Source organism: Cavia porcellus, unplaced genomic scaffold, assembly GCF_034190915.1.
Source record: "Cavia porcellus strain 051 isolate PalLab524CR breed Dunkin Hartley unplaced genomic scaffold, mCavPor4.1 scaffold_8, whole genome shotgun sequence".
Lineage (NCBI taxonomy): Eukaryota > Metazoa > Chordata > Mammalia > Rodentia > Caviidae > Cavia > Cavia porcellus.
The window spans coordinates 24144430-24163432 of NW_026947491.1; the positions used below are offsets into that span (position 1 = coordinate 24144430).

At 37.4% G+C, this 19003-nt stretch overlaps 1 protein-coding gene across 1 annotated transcript in view; it reads right to left on the reverse strand.

The window, feature by feature from the left end:
• Positions 1 to 298: 298 nt before the first annotated feature.
• Pthlh (parathyroid hormone like hormone) overlaps positions 299 to 19003 on the reverse strand; it is a 28137-nt gene continuing 9432 nt past the window's right edge. The window contains exon 3 of the mRNA XM_005002326.4: positions 299 to 425. Within this exon, the coding sequence (XP_005002383.2) occupies positions 299 to 425 (127 nt within the window). The remainder of the gene's footprint in view (positions 426 to 19003) is intronic.

Below are 19003 nucleotides of genomic sequence, written 5' to 3' on the forward strand. Positions count from 1 at the left end.
CCCATAAAGAGCTTCAGGCTGTGATGAAAGAGCGTACCCCAATTCTAAAGGCGAGGAGTCTGGGCTCAAGGGAGCAGCTGCTCCTAGCCTGCCCATCCAAATCCATGTGGACCCGCTGCCTTCTCCACGGCACCCTCTGTAAGCCAATGCACCCTTTCTTCCCGACCAAGTTGCTTCAATGGAAACTCCTTCCCTTTCTTTGCCAGGTCCTTTAAACATAAATAAATGAGCCACTCAGAACCAGCTGGGCTACAAAGCTTACAGGAAGTACTCATCAGTGTGGGCAGTAGGGTGCATGTCAGAGAGTAGAGAGGATAGCACTGATGATGGTGACGATGGTGATGATGATGATGGTGGTGACCGTGATGGTGACGATGATGATGGTGATGATAATGATGATGATGATGATGAAGAATAACCTGCCTCTGGGAAGGAGGAGGGGGCTGCCTCAGCCAGGGGCAGAGAGCATAGGCTTGGAAGCCAAGGAGGAGGAAGAGAAGGAGGAGGAGGAGGAAAAAAAAGAGGAAAGGGTGAGAGGTCTAGGTTCAGGTGTCTATCTCCTTACAGACAGGACCATGGCTGCTGTGGATGGTTACACAGCATAGCTCCCAGCCCACCTGCAACCACTCCTCAAATACCTGGGAACTCCTTTTGGTTGTACATGTGTGTGCATGTGTGTGACAGAGAAAGACAGACCAAGAGAGACCGAGAGAAAGAGACACACACACACACACACACACACACACACACACACACACGCATGCGCACGCACACGTGCACACGCGGGGCGGGGGGAGCTCATGAGCAATATCTACGGCCCTTGAAGGCTGTGTCCATGCAGAGGAGGTGGTGCAGGCAGAGCTGACACTGACAGTGATGCCTTCCCAGGGATGGAGGAGGGCAGGAAAATGGGGTTCTCGGACCTGTTGTTTCCCTGAACTCCCTGAACTGAGTTAGAAAAAAGTTCTATGTGAAAGATGCTTGTCCTGAGCCAAGCATGGCCTCGAGTCAGGGAGCCCTTGCTCTGAACTCAGTCTGCTCCTGGAGACTGGCCCAGGGCAAGCTATCTCCTCTGCTACAGCAAACGGCACTGGTGTGAACTGGAGGGGAAGAATCCCCTCTCATGGGAGCCTCGGAGGATAAAAGGAGATAGAGAAAATTAATAAATGTGTTGGCCTAGCCTTATGCTAGCTTACTTTTTCCAACATAGTTGTTATAATAGTGTTATAAAGTGTTCATACACTTTTCAGTTCTGGAGGGAGGTGGCAGTTACAGATCTCTTGTAGTTCGGAGAAAATAAGTTTATTCTGCCAGAAAACCTGCCTGAATCTCCTTTTCCTATATTGGTCATGACATAACTCTTCAATATGCAATTTTAGGTGTTACGTTAACTCAAGGGTTCTACTAAAACTTGTGATGACTGAAAGAGTGATGTGAACACAGAGTCATTAACTCCAATGTGGCGTGGTTCACTATTGTTTAGCACTTCTTCTGTAGAACATGAAACCCAAACAGGCCAGTTCCCAGCAGTTTTTAATGAAGATTCAGTGAGCCGTGACCACCATTTGCCTTACTCAAAAGAAAGCTGGACAACAGCTCTCTGGACCCTAAAGCAGCACACATCTAGCCAGGAGTAGTAGTAGTACTTACGACAATGCAGTTTTCAGGTGTGACATTGTTCTATATTTATTTCAATTTGTAAATGTCTTTTAGTTTGGAGGAAAATACAAGGAAACACTTTGGAAAATATTTTGAAGTTTAACAAAAATGCAATCTGAACACATATCCCTATGCATTGCATTTGTAAACATGAACAACGCTAGGGACTTGCACGGAGATAAGAGTGTTCTCACCCTGACGGTAGGCAGCTCTGTTTGGGAGCTGTGCACATTTATCTGTCGAATTAGCAGAGAGCCTCTTCTGCACAACCGTGGCCTGTGGGGAACTTCTGAGCAGCGTATTCATAGCTAGAAAACCTGATATTTTAAATTCTCCTCCCTTCCACTGGGAGGTTGCTTTATATTCAACACAAACCCTTGATTCTTATACTTACAGGGCTGGAAAAGCACCTTTAAGCCAGAGGCTGGAAACAAAGGGCACTGTGGAAGGCACTGGCAGCTGAAAGCCACACTTCCCAAAGTCAGACTCATCTTCCATCGCCAGCAGATGCCGCTCTGTTTAACTCTGCTTCCGGTTGATTAATCCAGAAACTGAGAGAACTTTTAAAATCTGTTCAAGAATGTATTGAGCACCTGCTCTGTACTCTCTTCTCAAATGTTAGGGGTAGATATTGAATAAGACAAAGGTCCTGCCCTCCAGGAGCCACAACATGGCCAAAGACGCTCCGCTGGCACCTTGGAAGGACAGCACTTACCCTAAGACATCCACCCCAGGACACACAATAATTGAATTCATTGAAATAATATCCCTGGCTTTGGAATCTTAGTGCTGACCGACACTGTTCCACCCTCTCTGCAAAGTTTGGTTGAACCTTCGGGAGTAACTTACCAGATGGCAGAATCTCGGTCACAGCATAATGGAATCTTTCATTATGATGTTGGACTCAACAGCTTATGTGTTATCAAATGAAGGGAAATGGCAAACATCTGTTCTGGGAGTCTGTCACCTTTATTTGAAAAAGGAGCAATAAATAGCTCTGTGAGGGACGCTTCACAGTGGATGATCACTTTGTAGTCATCATTTTTGTTCACAGCTGGTCCTTTCTTTCCATGAACTTTATAGGCAAAAGGGAGCAAACAGGAGCTAAACTATAAAATACGCTGGAATTAAATTTTAGGTAACTCTAAAGTTAATACCCTGCGATACTGTACATGTATTCCAAGGAAAGGTCCTCACTCTTGTGTTGTGAATTCAGAAGGGTACCTGTTAAACCATATTTTAATGAATTGACTATAAGACAAAGTTGAAGTGATATTTGACTTTATTCTTCCTATTGGTTTCATTATGTGCATATTAGACAGACCATCTCCAATTTTACAAACACTAACTCCTATTGTCTCTGTGCAATACTAACTGCAAATTTAATAGCTGCTTTGTGCAACTGGCACTTAGACTAGGTAATGGAAAATTAGAACTTAATTCTTAGCCATGAAGGTGGGCATTACACTGTCTGTCTCCCAGGAAAATGTTTAGTTTTCCTATATTTATGGGGTGACATGGCTTACATTACAAATTAGTTTTTGTAACGAGGAAGAAAGACGCAACGATTGGCATTAAATATTTTCAGGACTAATAATGTCAAAATTGAATTTTGTTCTTAACAGTGTGGCTCTGCACATGTTAGCTGTGCTCTAGGCTGTGCTTTAGAGTACACTTGATTTGTAATGGTAGCTGAGAAAGTACAGAGGAAAGGAAGAAGGTCTTCACACATAAGCATCACTACTTGTCTTTTGGAAATGGCTCCGCAATAGCCATAAATAAATTTGGTGTCTACTTGAAAATCAAATTTCTGTTTGAATAAAGTTTGAGGAACGTAATGATACATTAGCAGATTGTCTTACTTGTAAAATTCCAGAATACTTAAACCAATTTGCCTTAATTTAAAATGTTACTTTGTACATTAATTAAGGACAAACTCTAGTACTTAGATTGTAATTATTTTTGAGACAAGGTTTTGCTATGCAGTTCATGCTGGCCTTGAGCCCACTATGGAGCCCAAGATGGCCTGAAACTCACAGTGGTCCTCCTGCCTCAGCCTCCCAGAGTGCTGGGATTAAAGTCACACACCAGCATGCCTGGCAACTATACTTTTCTAAGAGTTTACCTTTGAACATTTTTATCTTAACTTATACATTTTTTTCTTTCATAGAAAAAGATATGTTTTCTAAAGATTTTGTTCCACTTATCTTTCCATTCTGTTGTCCTATATTTTTGTTTGTTAATGCTACTAGGTAACTAGGGCATAACTAAAGGCAACAATGGTATCACAATGCTTTGGTAAGAACTGACAACTATAAATCTCCTTTATCTCTCTTTCCTCCTTTCAAGAATGGGCTACTTATCAAGAAAAACTTAAAGGCAACTTGCACTAGAAGCTGAATCTGAGGCTTCCTTGCCTTCTTCTTCAAGCACTTACAAAACTGGTGTTTTAGAAGTTATATTTTTGAGTCTTTTGTGAAGATGGAGGAGTGGTGGCCGGCAGAGAAACAGCCTCTCGGAGATTCAGTCTCCAGACACTGGCATAAGGCAGTGTGAGGGAGAGAAGATGGAGGAAATGTCCTGGGGAGCCAGGAAAGATCTGAAGCGAATATTGAGGCACACGGGAAAGTGAAAGCAGGGACCTGAGTGCAGAAGAAGGAGGTGACCACAGGCAGCGCTTTCCCCCCAGCCCTGGCTGCAAGTCCGGGGCGGGGCTTGAACCTGCAGTTGCACAATGACTGCTGTGACCCCCATGGAGAAACTCACCAGTTGAACAGAGCAGTGAACTCAGTGGACTGCAGTGGCTGGCGAATTATTCGGATTCAGATGCTCCCAGGACAGGGCAGTTGGCTCATAGCCATTTTGGAGAGGGGCCAACTGAGTTGAGAACTCAGAGCAGTTGTGGGCTGGCTTCATCCAGTGGGAGGTCAAGGATCTAAGTTTAAGCTGGCAGAAGGCATAGAGTGTTGCAGGCTGAACAACTTGGATTTCACGCTCAGCCAGAAATCAGGCTAATTTCAGGGGACCTAAAGGTGCAGGCTTGCTGGGATTATGTGCTCCTCTGCCGTAAATCTACTGCTGGCTTTCAGGGATTAACTAACATGGGTCTGGGCTCTGTCTGCCCCCTCTGTCTACCACTGACAGCAGAGACATGCCCCAATGTGGATACTTTTTTTTTTCTTTTTTTTTTGGCTTCTTTTCTCTGTTTTTCTTGATTGTTCTCATTTTTATATGAATGTGAACATTGTGTCTAGTTCTTTTTTGTTGCTGCTGTTTTGTTCTGTTCTTGTTTTTATTTCTTTCTCCTCTCTTTGCCTCCTGCCTTCATCAGCTTCCCAAAGTTTGTCCTCCAGCCTTGCTTTCTAATCATTTCCTCTTCTTCTACTTCTCTATTTTTTCCCTAACATCTTTAAATTTTCTCCCCTTAAGGAAAAAATCACCATATTGAAGGTATATTTACTGTATACAATTTTCTGGTTTGTTTTAGATTTTGATATATAACTACAAACTTATTTCATATGGTTAAAAGTGGCAAATTAATAGTTACCAGGCTGTCATTATCTAGGCTGTGTTTGATGCTATTGTTATTACTGATTGTACTAATTTAGCCAAAAAGACAAGATTGTTCTAATCAGTTGTTCTTCATTGTATGGCAAGATTGTCTGAGGGTATGAGCAATATTATAGGTCCGTACCAAAGGACAAGGGCTGGACCAAATAGGAGGCAACTTCTCATTCTCAATAAATTGGAGAAGTGGGATATTGCAACAGAGTCAAAATGCAAACTGAGTACACCTGGAAGCATCTCTGAGAAGTACTCCTTTCCTAAGAGTTCTCATTACTAGCAATAAAGCTACATGCAACAAGTAATTTACAAGCATCAATCCAGGAATTAAACTAAAAAGAAAATAAATGAGAAGATACAGAAGCAAGATGCAATCCCAGACTTCCAGCTTAAAAAATGCAAACTCAGGCCAGTGAGGTAGAACAATTCAAAAGCCACCTGCCTGGACTCTGTGAAGTGATAACAGTTTAAGTAACAAAGGAGAAGAAAAAGCCTCTAGAAAAAACAAAGCAGAAGTCTCTGAGATAACTACAGAGATGGAGACCACAATTAAAGACATGGTAAGTGATGCTAGAGGAGACATGAACAAAAAAATAGAGGTTAGGAAGATGATAAATCCATAAACACTCAACAAAGGAAAGAAATGGAATCCATAAAATTGATTCAAACAGATGTCCAGGAGATTAAAAATTCCATTGCAAGTATACGCAACAGAATGAGCCAATGCTGGTATAACTATCATATAGAGAAGTGTTTTAAACCTTAGAAGAAAATAACCTCTAGCCCAGAAAGATGTAACCCACAAAACTATCTTTCAAAATTGATGGAGAACTAAGATACTTCCATGATGAAGAATATCTGAGGAAATTCTTGACCACCAAACCAGCAGTCCAAAAGGTACTGAAGGACATTCTAAAAGAGTTAATGAAGATTACAACTCCATGAACCCCAAAGAATGCATTTACCTGCAAGGCAAGTAATTTAACAGAGGGAAAAAGTGAGAACCAGCAACAGGAAAATAACATGTCAAAGTAAGTCAATACATATCTTTTATAATCATAAATGTAAATGGTATCAATTCCCCAATCAAAAGAAACAGACTGGCAGAATGGATCAAGAAGCAAGATCCAACAATATCCTGCATACAAGAAGCACATTTAATTAAAAATTCATAAACCAAAAGTCAAAAGATGGAAAACAATAGCCCATGTAATGAGAAATGCAGGAACAGCTATTCTATCTACCAACAAAATGGACTGCAAGCTAGGACTACTCAAGAAAGACAAACATATCCTTGAAAAGGGAAAAATCCAAGAAGAGATAATAATCATGAATATATACACAGCAGATATCAGTGCACCCAGATAGATAAAACAAATATTAATAGACATTAAAAGTCAATAAGCACTAATACAATTTAAATGGGGGACTTCCATATCTCACTGTCACAAATAGATCAACTGGACAAAAAATCAACAAAAAAATATAAGAACTGAACCAAACTTTTGAACAAATGCACTTAGTAAATGTCTACAGTGTTCCACCACACAACATCAGAATACACTTCTTCTCAACTGTAGATGGGATGTTCTCTAAAATAGATCATATACTAGTTTATAGAACCTGCCTAAGTAAATATAAAGGAATTGATGTTGTCCCATGAATGTTATCAGACCACAGTACAATGAAATTGTAAATCAGTGGCAAAAGAAACCACAAAAACTTCGTAAACACATAGAAATTAAATAATAACTTCTTGAACAACCAGTGTGCCATAGATGAACTTAAAGAAGAAATTAAGCATTATCTACAATTAAACAATAATGCCAATATTGGAACGTACAACATATTGGAACTTGTGGGATGCAATGAAAGTAGTTCTATAAAGGGAATTTATATCACTAAATTCTCATGTCAAAAAACCAGAGATAGCTCAAACAAATGACACATGTTTAACCTCAAGTTTCTAGAAAAAGAATAGCAAGTCAAGTGCAAAGGTCATATGAGGGAGGAAATTTTAAAAATCAGAGCAGAAATTAATACAATTGAGACTAAGAAAATGATATGAAGAATCAATTATTCCCAGTTGGTTCTTTGAAAGATTAAATAAATTTGACAGAACTTTAGTCAATCTTATAAAAAAAAAAAAGGAAAAAAAGAAGACTCAAATCCATGCAAGTAGGAATGAAAATAATGAAATCATAACAGACCTTGCAGAAATCCCAGGGATCAAAAATACCTACTTTGAGGAACTATATTCAAATAAGATGGAAAATACAGAAGAAATGAACAGATTCCTAGTGCATATGAATTCCCAAAGCTGAATCAAGAAGATATAAAAATTTTAAACAACACAATATCAGTGAAATTCAAGATGTGATTAAAACTTACCAACAAAGAAAAGCACAGGTCTGGCTAGATTCACTGCTGAATTCAGCAAGAAATTTAGACAAGACCTAGGACTGTTATTTCTCAAACTCTAATGAAACTGAAAGGAAATTAGTATTCCCAAGGTAATTCCTGAAAGCAAGCATTACTCTGAAACCAAAACCGGAGACAGATAAACTAAAAAAGGAGTCTATAGGCCAATCTTACTAATGAACAGTCACAAAAATCCTCAATAAAATGCTGACAAACAGATACAGCAAATTATCAAAAAGATTATGCAACATGACCAAGTAGGATTCAGGGAGGCAGCGATGGTTCAAAATACAAATCAATAGATGTATTACACCACATTAACAGAGCCAAGAACAATAACCACATAATCATCTCAACAGATGCAGAGAAAACATTTGACAATGTCCAACAAAGTTCTTGATTTAAAAAACCCACAGAAAATTGGAATAGATGTTCTTTATCTCAATCTGATAAAACCCATCTATGACAAACCAACAGCTAACATTATGCTAAATGGAAAAAACTGAAAGCTTTCACTCTAAAATCAGGAACAAAGAAGATGTCCACTATTACTACTCTTACTCAATATAGTTCTGGAAACATTAAATAGAGCAATTAGGTAAGCAAAAGAAATAAAAGGAATAAAGATAGAAAAGAAATTAAAATTATCCTTTTTTATAGGTTCTCAAAACAAAATGATAGAAATTCAACAATGGTTGTTATATTGCATGTTTCTATCTTCAAAATAGTTGCTTGGGCTACCAGATATAGGGATAAAACAAAACAATAAGACAGAACAAAACACTGGATTTCAAAAACAGAACAAAAGGAAATCCCTCATATTTACCACAGTGCACACTACCATTCTCCAAATAGTTACCCAGCCCCAGGCCTGCAGAGTAAGTTAAGCAAGCACCAAGCTATTCCTTCCATCTCAGTTGCTATCGTCTCACCCTGAGGTCTTGGGGTAGTGGGATGCTCTTCTGGTTTTCCAACCCATATACCAGCTGGCTTACAAGAAGGAATGGTTTGGATTCTTGCTGAGTATCTTCTCATTCCTTCAAATTATTATTATTTTCAGATGACATGACACTATATTTAGAAGATCCCCAAAACTCCACAAAAAGACGTCTAGATTTAATAAGCAAATTGAGTAACACAGGTGGCTACAAAGTCATCACTGAAAAACAAATACCATTCTTATACTCAAATAACAAACTCATTGAGAGAAAAATTAAGAAAACCACATTTTTGTAATACCATCCACAAAAAATGAAATATCTAAGACTTAATCTAATGAAAGAAGTTAAATGCCTTCATATTGAAAACTGCAGTACTCTGACAAAGATCAAAAAGGGTATCAGAAAATGGAATGATATTCCTTGTTCTTAGATAGGCAGATATAGTGATATCTTGGATAGGCAGATATAGTAATATAGTGAAAATAGTCATACTTCCAAAATTGGTATAAAAATTTAATGCTGTTCAGATCAAAACACCAATAGCACATCTCACAGAAGTAGGAAAAACGATCTGGAAATTTATTTGGGACCAGAAGAGACATAGATAAGCAAAACCAATTTTGGGCAACAAAGGCAAGGCAGGAGGCATCACAATCCCTGACTTGAAATTATACTACAAAGCTACTATGAAAAGAATGGTATTAAAAAACAGATCTGAAGATCAATAGAACAGCTTAGAAGATGTGAAAACAGATCCAAACACACTCAGCCACATTATCTTTGACAAATGCACCAAAAACCAGTTCTGGAAGAAAGCCTCTTGAATAAACAGGGCTGGAAAAACTTTTTCATGTACTGAAAATTAAAACTGTACCCATATCTTTCACCATCCACCAAACCAAAATTGAAATGGAACAATAATCTGAATATTAAAACAGCAACACTAACTCTGCTAGAAGATAGAAAAGGGAGGCATAGGTGTAGCCAAAGACTTTACAAACAAAACCCTGATTCACAGGAAATATCGCAAAGAACAAATAACTGGGTCCTCAACTTATTAAAAAGTTCTTGCCCCACAAAAGAAACCACCAAAATAATACGCCCCACAGTGTGGGAAAGATACAACCCACAGTGTTGGAAAAATTTTTGGCAGCTGTACTTCAGACAAAGAATTATATAAAGAACTCACAAAAAATCAGATCCCCAAAATTTAAAACCCAGTGCAAAAGTGGGCATTTGAAATGAATAGATACTTCCCAGAACATCCCTGGTTATTTGAAAGATGTAAATTAAAACAATTCTAAGGCTGGGACATAGGTCAGTGGCACAGTGCCTGCCTGGGAAAGCAAGAGGTCCTGAATTTGATTTCTGGTATACAAATAAAAAGTGTTGAGATTCCATTTCAGCCCAGAAACAATGGTTATTTTCAAGAAATCAACTGATAACAAATACTAGAGGGGATATGGGCAAAAAGAAATCCTTCTCCATCACTGGTGGGAGTATAGACTGGTACAAACATTGTGGAAAACAGTGTGGAGATTCCTCAAAAAATGGAAGCTAGGGATTCCATTTGACTCAGGTATTCCTTTTCCTGGTATCTTCCCAAAAGAACTAAAAGCATCATACCACAGCAATATATGCACACCAATGTTTACAGTGACACAGATTGTCACAGCTAAATCTTGAAAACAGATCTTGGGCCTGCCTGCACCAACTTCCCATCTTCCTGCCACACTCAGCTGGTTCTGGGGAACTTGGGCCTGCCCATGCTCTCAATTTTGGAAACTGGACTGGTGGAGGTGAGTGTCTCCACACCATCCCGAGCCCTGGGAGTTTAAGATTCTTGATTCCACAGGTCAATGAACTTTACAGCTTCCTGTCACACTTGACTGGCTACACAGGTCTTGAGTCCATCCCCAGTGACCCTCTCTCAATCCAGGGAACTGGGTGTCCAGAGTCCCAGGAGCTGAGGGCATAAAAGAGGATTTCCAACAGGCCCAAGGGAAGCCTTGGAATAACTGAAACACAGAAATATAGGAAGATGGCAAAACAAAAGACCAAAATAAAATCTTGAACCTCCAGTCCATCCCAAGAAACCTTAGGAGCTATATACATAGAAGAAAATATATGCCATACACCTGAAATACCTGAAATAATAGCAACTGAAATAAAGAAGCAACTCCGGGAAGCTTTAAAGGAATTCAAACTAGAAATAATCTCCCAGGTAAAAGAAGAAATGATAAAAGAAATGAAAGAGATGCTGAACATATCTAAAGAAGACACAGTTAAAAAATTAGAGGAACAAAATGAAATGATAGAATCTCTGGATGAAAAATATCAGAAACAAACAGAATACGTGAAGCAGATTGAAAGACATATACAAGAAATCAAAAATTCCACTGAAAGTTGTCAAAACCGCCTCAACAAAAGTGAAGACGAAATTTCAGACCTCAAAGACAAGATTGCAACTAGTGAGCAGGAAAGGAAAGATCTTTTAAAAATAGCAAGAAATCAGGAAATAACAATTCAACAGCTGCAAGATGATGCAAAGAAAAACAACATAAGATTGATAGGGATAAATGAAAAAGAAGGGGACAACATAAAGAATGTCAAGAGGATATTTAGAGAAGTAATCACTGAAAATTTCCCAAACATGAGAAAGGAAACTGACATCAGGATCAGTGAAGCATATAGAATTCCAAATAGCTATAACCAAAATAAAACTACACCCAGATATATAATAATCACCATCCCAGAAACCCAACATAAGAATCGAATATTAAAAGCTGTCAGAGAGAAAAGACAGATCATCTATAAAGAAAAAAATCTATCAGAATCACAGCAGACTTCTCAGTACAAACAATAAAGTCAAAAAGAGCATGGAGTGAAGTATTTCAGATCCTAAAGGAAAATGATTTCCAACCTAGAATGATGTACCCTGAAAAACTGTCCTTCAAAATGGATGGAGAATCCTTTTGATTTGACTGACTCTGTTCTGTTATGTCACATTTGGTTTTACTCTCTTAAAAAAAAAAGTAATAAGAACTGTGGGAGTAATAAAACCCAAAATGTGTAATTGCCATTGTACAAAAGAAAGGAAAAGAAAGTGCTGTAAAGAATATAACTGCATATATATTTAAGTGTATAAGATAGATAACCATATTACTGAGTTTTGTTGGATCATTGAACAAAACTGTTTGCAGTCTCAGTGTTTGAAAGTCCACTTTATATGCTTTAATTTTGTAACTTGAACAACTATTTCTAAGATAACAATATGTAATCTATTAACTAGTGATTTCCTATTGTTTATTTTTTCTGAAATTCTGTATAACTTGTACCCTTTTTCTGTTTTTCTTTTTTTCTCCTTAAATAAATAAAAAAAAGTAAAAAAAAATGGATGGAGAAATAAGATACTTTCATGACAAAGAACAGCTGAAGAACTTCATGATCACCAAGCCAACCCTGCAAAGAATACTGAAAGACAGTTTAGATACACTTAGGAAAAAACCACTAAGCAAAGCAGACAAACAGAATGGAAAGATAAAGATGCAAGAGTAGAAAGATAACATGTCAACAATAAACATATATATATAATAGTTATAACCATTAATGTAAATGGTCTCAATTCAAAAATTAAAAGAAACAGACTGGAAGAATGGATCAAGAAACAACATCCAACCATATGCTGTTTACAAGAAACCCATCTAACCTAAAAGGTACTCACAGACTGAAAGTCAAAGGATGGAAAAGAATACTTCATGCAACAGGAACCCTCCCCACCAAAAGCGGGGGTAGCAATTCTGTTTGCAGACAATGTGAACTTCAAACCAGGAATGATCAGAAGAGATAAAGAAGGTCATCACATACTGGTTAGGGGAGAAGTTCAAGAAAAAGAAATAACAATCTTAAATATATATGCACCAAATTCCAGAGCACCCAGTTATATAGAGCAAGTTTTAATAGAAATGAAAAACCAAATTAGCAATAACCCAAGTATAACAGAAGACCTAAACACACCATTGCCACCACGGGACAGATCAACCAAACAGAAAATCAGCAAAGAAATAACAGAACTGAATCACACCTACGAACAAATGGATTTGGTAGACATATATAGAGTGTTCCATCAAACAACATCAGAATACACATTCTTCTCAGCAGTACATGGGACATTCTCTAAAATAGACCACATACAAACCCACAGAACATATTTAAATAAATGTAGAAGAGTTGAAATTATCCCATGAATGTTATTGGATCATAGTGCCATGAAACTAAAAATTAATGATAAAAGAAACTGCAAAAATCCCACAAACACATGGAAATTGAATAACACACTCTTGAGCAACCAGTGGGTCACAGGGGAAATTAAAGAAGAAGCTAAACAATACCTACAAGCAAATGAAAATATAAATACAACTTACTGGAATCTGTGGGATGCTATGAAAGCTGTCCTCAGAAGGAAATTTATTGCACTGAGTTCCCACATCAGGAAAACAGAAATACAAATAAATAACCTAATGTTACAACTCAAACATCTAGAAAAAGATCAAGTCAAACCCAAAGCCAAAAGAAGGGAAGAAATTATAAAAATCAGAGCAGAAATTTGTGCAATAGAGACTAAGAAAACAATCCAAAGAATCAATGAATCTGGGGCTGGGGATTTAGCTCAGCAGCATAAGTGTATGCCGTGCAAGCAGGCGGTCATGAGTTCGATCCCCGGTACCGATAAAAAGGAAAAAGACAAAAAAAAAAAAAAAAAAAGAATCAATGAATCAAAGAGTTGGTTCTTTGAAAGAATAAATAAAATTGATAAGCCACTAGCCAACCTTATTTTAAAAAGGGAAGAAAAAGCTCAAATTCATGCAATAAGGAATGAAAAAGGTGAAATCACTACAGACTCTATAGAAATACAGGAGATCATCAACACCTATTTCAAAAACCTCTACTCTTATAGGTTTAATAACACAGAAGAAATAGACAGATTCCTAGAAACATATGAAGTACCAAAGCTGGGTCAAGAAGATGTAAAACTGCTGAATAACACAATTTGTATTAATGAAATTGAAAATGTAATTAAGTCCTTACCTACAAAGAAGAGCCCAGCCCAGACAGATTCACTGCAGAATTCTATAAGAAATACAAAGATTTAACGTTGACACCCCTCAAACTCGTCAATGGAATAGAAAGGGAAGCAATCCTTCCTAAGTCATTCCTGGAATCAAATATTACTCTAGTACCAAAACCTAAGAAAGACCCAACTGAAAAAGAGAGCTATAGGCCAATCTTCCTAATGAACATGGAAGCAAAAATTCTCAATAAAATATTGGCAAATAGGATGCAGTAAATCATCAAGAAGATTATACACCATGACCAAGTGGGATTCATCCCAGACATGAAGGGATGGTTCAACATATGTAAATCAATAAATGTAATCTACCATATCAATAAAGCCAAAAGTAAGAATCACATGATCATTTCTATAGATGCAGAAAAAGCTTTAGATAAGGTCTAACATTCATTCATGATAAGAACCTTACAGAAAATTGGAATCGATGATCTTTACCTCAATCTGATAAAGCCGTCTATGACAAACCAACATCCAGTGTCACATTAAATGGCCAAAATTGAAGGCCTTTTCCTTAAAATCAGGCACAAGACAAGGATGTCCCTTATCACCTCTCCTATTCAATATAGTACTGGAAATACTAGCCAGAGCAATTAGACAAGAGAGAGAAAGAAAAGGGGTAAAGATAGGAAAAGAGGAAGTTATATTATCATTATTTGTGGATGACATGATACTGTACATAGAAGACCACCAAAACTCCATTGAAAGACTCCTAGATACAATAAATAAATTCAGCGATGTAGCTGGATACAAAATCAGTGCTCAAAAATCAATAGCATTTCTATACACTAACAACAAAATCACAGAGAGAGAAATAAGGGAAGCCACACTCTTCACACTAGCAACCAAAAAATGAAATATTTAGGAATTATTCTCATGAAAGAAGTGAAAGATCTATATAGGGAAAATTATAACACACTGAAAAAGAAAATTGAAGACAATCTCAGAAAATGGAAAGACATCCCTTGCTCATGGATACAAAGAATAAATATTGTGAAAATGACCATTCTCCCAAAACTGTTAATATAGATTCAATGCAGTACCAATAAAAATACCATCAACATACCTCATAGATCTAGAGAAATCACTCCTAAAGTACATCTGGAACCAGAAGAGACCTAGAATAGTGAAGACAATTCTAAGCAGCAAAAGGAAGGCAGGAGGCATCACATTCCCTGACTTGAAATTATACTACAAAGCAACAGTAGTAAAATCAACATGGTACTGGAATAAAAACAGAGCCGAAGATCAATGGAATAGATTAGAAGATACAATCACAGCTACAAACACACTCAACCACCTTATCTTTGATAAAGGGGCCAAACATGTTCACTGGATGAATGACAGCCTCTTTAATGAATGGTGTTGGAAAAACTGGCTCTCCATATGCCAAAACTAAAATTAGACCTGTGCCTATCACCATGTACTAAATTAAAATCGAAATGGATCAAAGATCTGAATACTAAAGCACAAACACTAAATCTATTGGAAGACAAATTGGGTAAAAACTTTGAAGACATAGGGATAGGTAGAGAATTCATGAACAGGAATCAAAGCACATGAGAAATACTTCCCAGAATCAATAATTGGGATCATGTCTCATTAAAAAGTTTCTGCATGTCAAAAGAAATCTCCAGCATAGTGAAAAGAAAACCCACAAACTGGAAAAAAAAATCTTAGTGAACTGTCTCTCAGACAAAGGACTTCTGTCTAAAACATTTTAAGAACTAAAAAAAAAATCAGACCCCCAAATTTCAAAGATCCAATCCAAAAATGGGCATCTGAGATGAATACACAATTCTCAGATGAAGAAATATAAATGGCAAATAAATACATGAAAAAATGTTTATTCTATAAGAAATTCTATAATTGCTCAGTAGAGAAATGCAAATTAAAACCACATTGAGATTCCATCTCACTCTAGAAAGAATGGCCAGGATCAAGAAAACTACCAATAACAAATGCTGGAGAGGCTGTGGGGAAAAAGGAACTCTCCTGCACTGTTGGTAGGAGTGTAGATTGGTGCAACCATTGTGGACGTCAGTCTGGAGATTTCTCAAAAAGCTGGGATTGGAAGTCCCATTTGTTCCAGCTATTTCACTTCTAGGCATATTCCCAGAAGAACCGAAAACATCATACCACAGTTTTATATGTGCACCCATGTTTATAGCAGCACAATTTGTAATAGCCAGATCTTAGAAACAACCTAAGTGTTCATCAACTGAGGAATGGATAAAAAGTTGTGGTATTTTTATACAATGGAGTACTACTCAGTAATAAAGAATGATCACATTAAGATATTTATAAATAAATGGGTGCAACTTGAGACCATACTTATAAGCAAAATAAATCAAACTCACATGTATAAATATGGATAGTTTCCTTAGTGTAAGAAATGGTAAGAATACATAAAAGTATTTGGTAATCATTATTCCTCATAATATTGCTTTGAAGCCTTATAATGTTTTCATTTATTAGTTGGAATGGTTTTATTCTGGGTTGTTTGATTTTATTGTCTGTGATGGTATGAACAGCTATTTTGAAAAAAACAAGACATTATCATAGCTAGTGCTGATTTAATATCATCTTGTTTTGAAGTCCCACCAAGCTTTTGTTCTTCTGTCTCTATCAGTTTTATCATGTTGTATCTTATTGGATTTTATTAGGTTGTAGTATAAAGAAAATTTTTTATGAATAAGGAGATAATATAGTAACCATTGTTCATTTTCTGTTAGTTGATTCTAAATACCCTGTAATACTTTCATTCTCTTGAAAGGTTTTACATTGCATTGTTATGTTTGGTGCTATAGTATATGAAAGTATACGCAAATATTTCAAGGAAAGTGACACTATGGTAGCTACTGTTGTGTCGGGTTGCCTTGTGGTGAAACACTATGTTGCTTAAATTGTTCTGTTCTGACCTATTTTGCTATGTCTTTTATTTTAATCTTTTTTTAAAATACAAAAAAGAAAACAGCCCAAATGTCCATCAACAGATGAATGGATAAAGAAGATATTTTTATTCAATGGAGTTCTACTCTGCCATAAAGAAGGATAAGCTTGAGACATTTACAGCTAAATGGATGCACCACGACACTATGTCAAGTGAAATAAATCAGACGCATGTTTAAGTACTGCATTGTTTCTCTGGTGTGAGAAATCAAAAGAATGAAAATGTGCAATAGATATTGGGAAATGGGAAGAACATATTGAAATGCGATGAGAAATACGATGAGGTATGGCCAGAGGAAGAAAGGGACAAGAAAAAAAGGGGATAGAAAGAAACAATAGAAGCAGATCTTCTGTAAATAAGCAGCTGAAGAGGATTTGAAAGGAGGGAAGGCAAGAAAAAGGAGAAACAAGATACAGTACACACAGGCACAGATTCCCTGTGATGAATGTTATCATTATGTATACCTAAAATGTAAAAGAAATCCCACATTCTGGTCTATAAAAATGTACTTTTCATATGAACAACTCTTGAAGATTTGCTGTAACTTTATTTCAGCCTTAGAGTTTCAGATAGTGTTTTGTATAATGGTGGTTGTATGTTTCTAAGACATTCTAAACTGCTTGCTTTCTACACACTGAATATCAGCCTTAAACCTGAATATTCCTTAGGTGCAAACACCATGTGGAATAAATTTATAAGTGAAGCTAAACATATTTTGTACTGATACTCAAACTGAGGACCACACACTTGCCAGGCAGGTGCTGTGCGGTATCCCCAGCCCCACAGTTCTCTTATTTACCTACTAATATACATTTAAAATTCTAAAATGATAAGGTGTATCTTATTTTGAATGTTATGGTACATAAGTGAAAATATAAGTTGAATCCCAGCATGTTCCTCTCAGAAGCATAATCCTCGTGTGCCTGGTATATTTCACTTAACATCATGGTGTCGAGTGCGTCCATTTCCCTACAACTGCAGTGTTTGTATTTATGACACAATAGCACTCCATTGTAGGTAAGTATCTTTGTCCATCACCTATTGATGGACACATCGGCTGCTTTAAAGATCGAGCTATTATGAAGTGTGCAGCTATAAACACGGGTGTGCACGGGTCACTGAAATGTGCTGTCTTTTAACTCTTTCAGGAAGAAACCTAGAAAGGAAATAGCTGGGTCATGGAATTTCTAATTTTAGTGTTTTTTTTTTTTTTTGAGAAAGCTCCATACTGATTTCTCCTATGTTAGAAATTCAAATTATAAACAAAGAACAAAATAAAAGATGGATAATAATAGGCATAGGGTGGCAAATCCTCTCAAAGGGGGTGGAGATGGCGGGAGGAGGGAAGGCGGAAGGGAGGGATGGAAAAAGGAATAAAGTGTGTTCTGTTGGTACACCAGCTCCACACTAGGGATGTAAACGTGGTGCACTACAACACTGCCAATAACAAGCAGTCCTGCCTATACCTTATACTAATCTCTCCTTATGTGTTTTTTGTATTCCCTTTAAAAAATATAGGTGGAGTTTTGGATCATTTCAGTTTCTCGTAGACAGCACTGAGTTATTTTGTATACACTGTGTTTCTTGTAATCGACCACTGGAGTGACAGAATCTTAAAGACAGCCTTTTACTTTCTGCCCACTTCACAACGTCTAACAGTATAATAGATACTGAACAGAAAATTGGGCCTAAGAGCATCTTCCTGAACATGCACAGGCTTGACTCATAGGATTTTTGGTTGTTCTGTTCTCTTTTCTGTTGTGTCCTAAGTTTTAGACCGTTACAGGAAACAAATTCCCTAGAAGGAAACGCTTGGACAGATGCTCAGAGCGGGGGAGACTCCACACAGCATTGCACTCGGGCCTTGTTTGCATTCAGCAGACAAGGGCCTCAGGGCGCAGCAAGTGGGCCTCACCTCCGGAGGTTGTGAGGTTTTCAGTTGTCCTGTTTCCCACCTCTGTCTTTTTCTGGTCAGCCATAGCAGGCAGAATCCTGAAGTAGCACTTTCATGCTTCTTATCCTTCTCCTCAGTGAGAGCGAGAGCTCCCAGACTTTACACAGGCTGACATTATCGGGCCCTAATCCCCGACTAGCTTCTCTCCCTGCAGTTTGCTCCTGCCAACCTTCTGGACTGGTTCTTTCACTTTTCTCTTGACTTCACTCTCTTTTCCTGCCCTTCCCTTGTTCAAGGCAAATTACACATATGTTATAAAATGATGTTTAGGTAAGTTTTTGAAGTAAAATATTGCTTAAAATACATTTGAAGTGGTTTTTCTCTAAAAACTAATATGTTAGAATATGTGTCCAGATGAACTTATTAAGCTTCAGAATGCATTC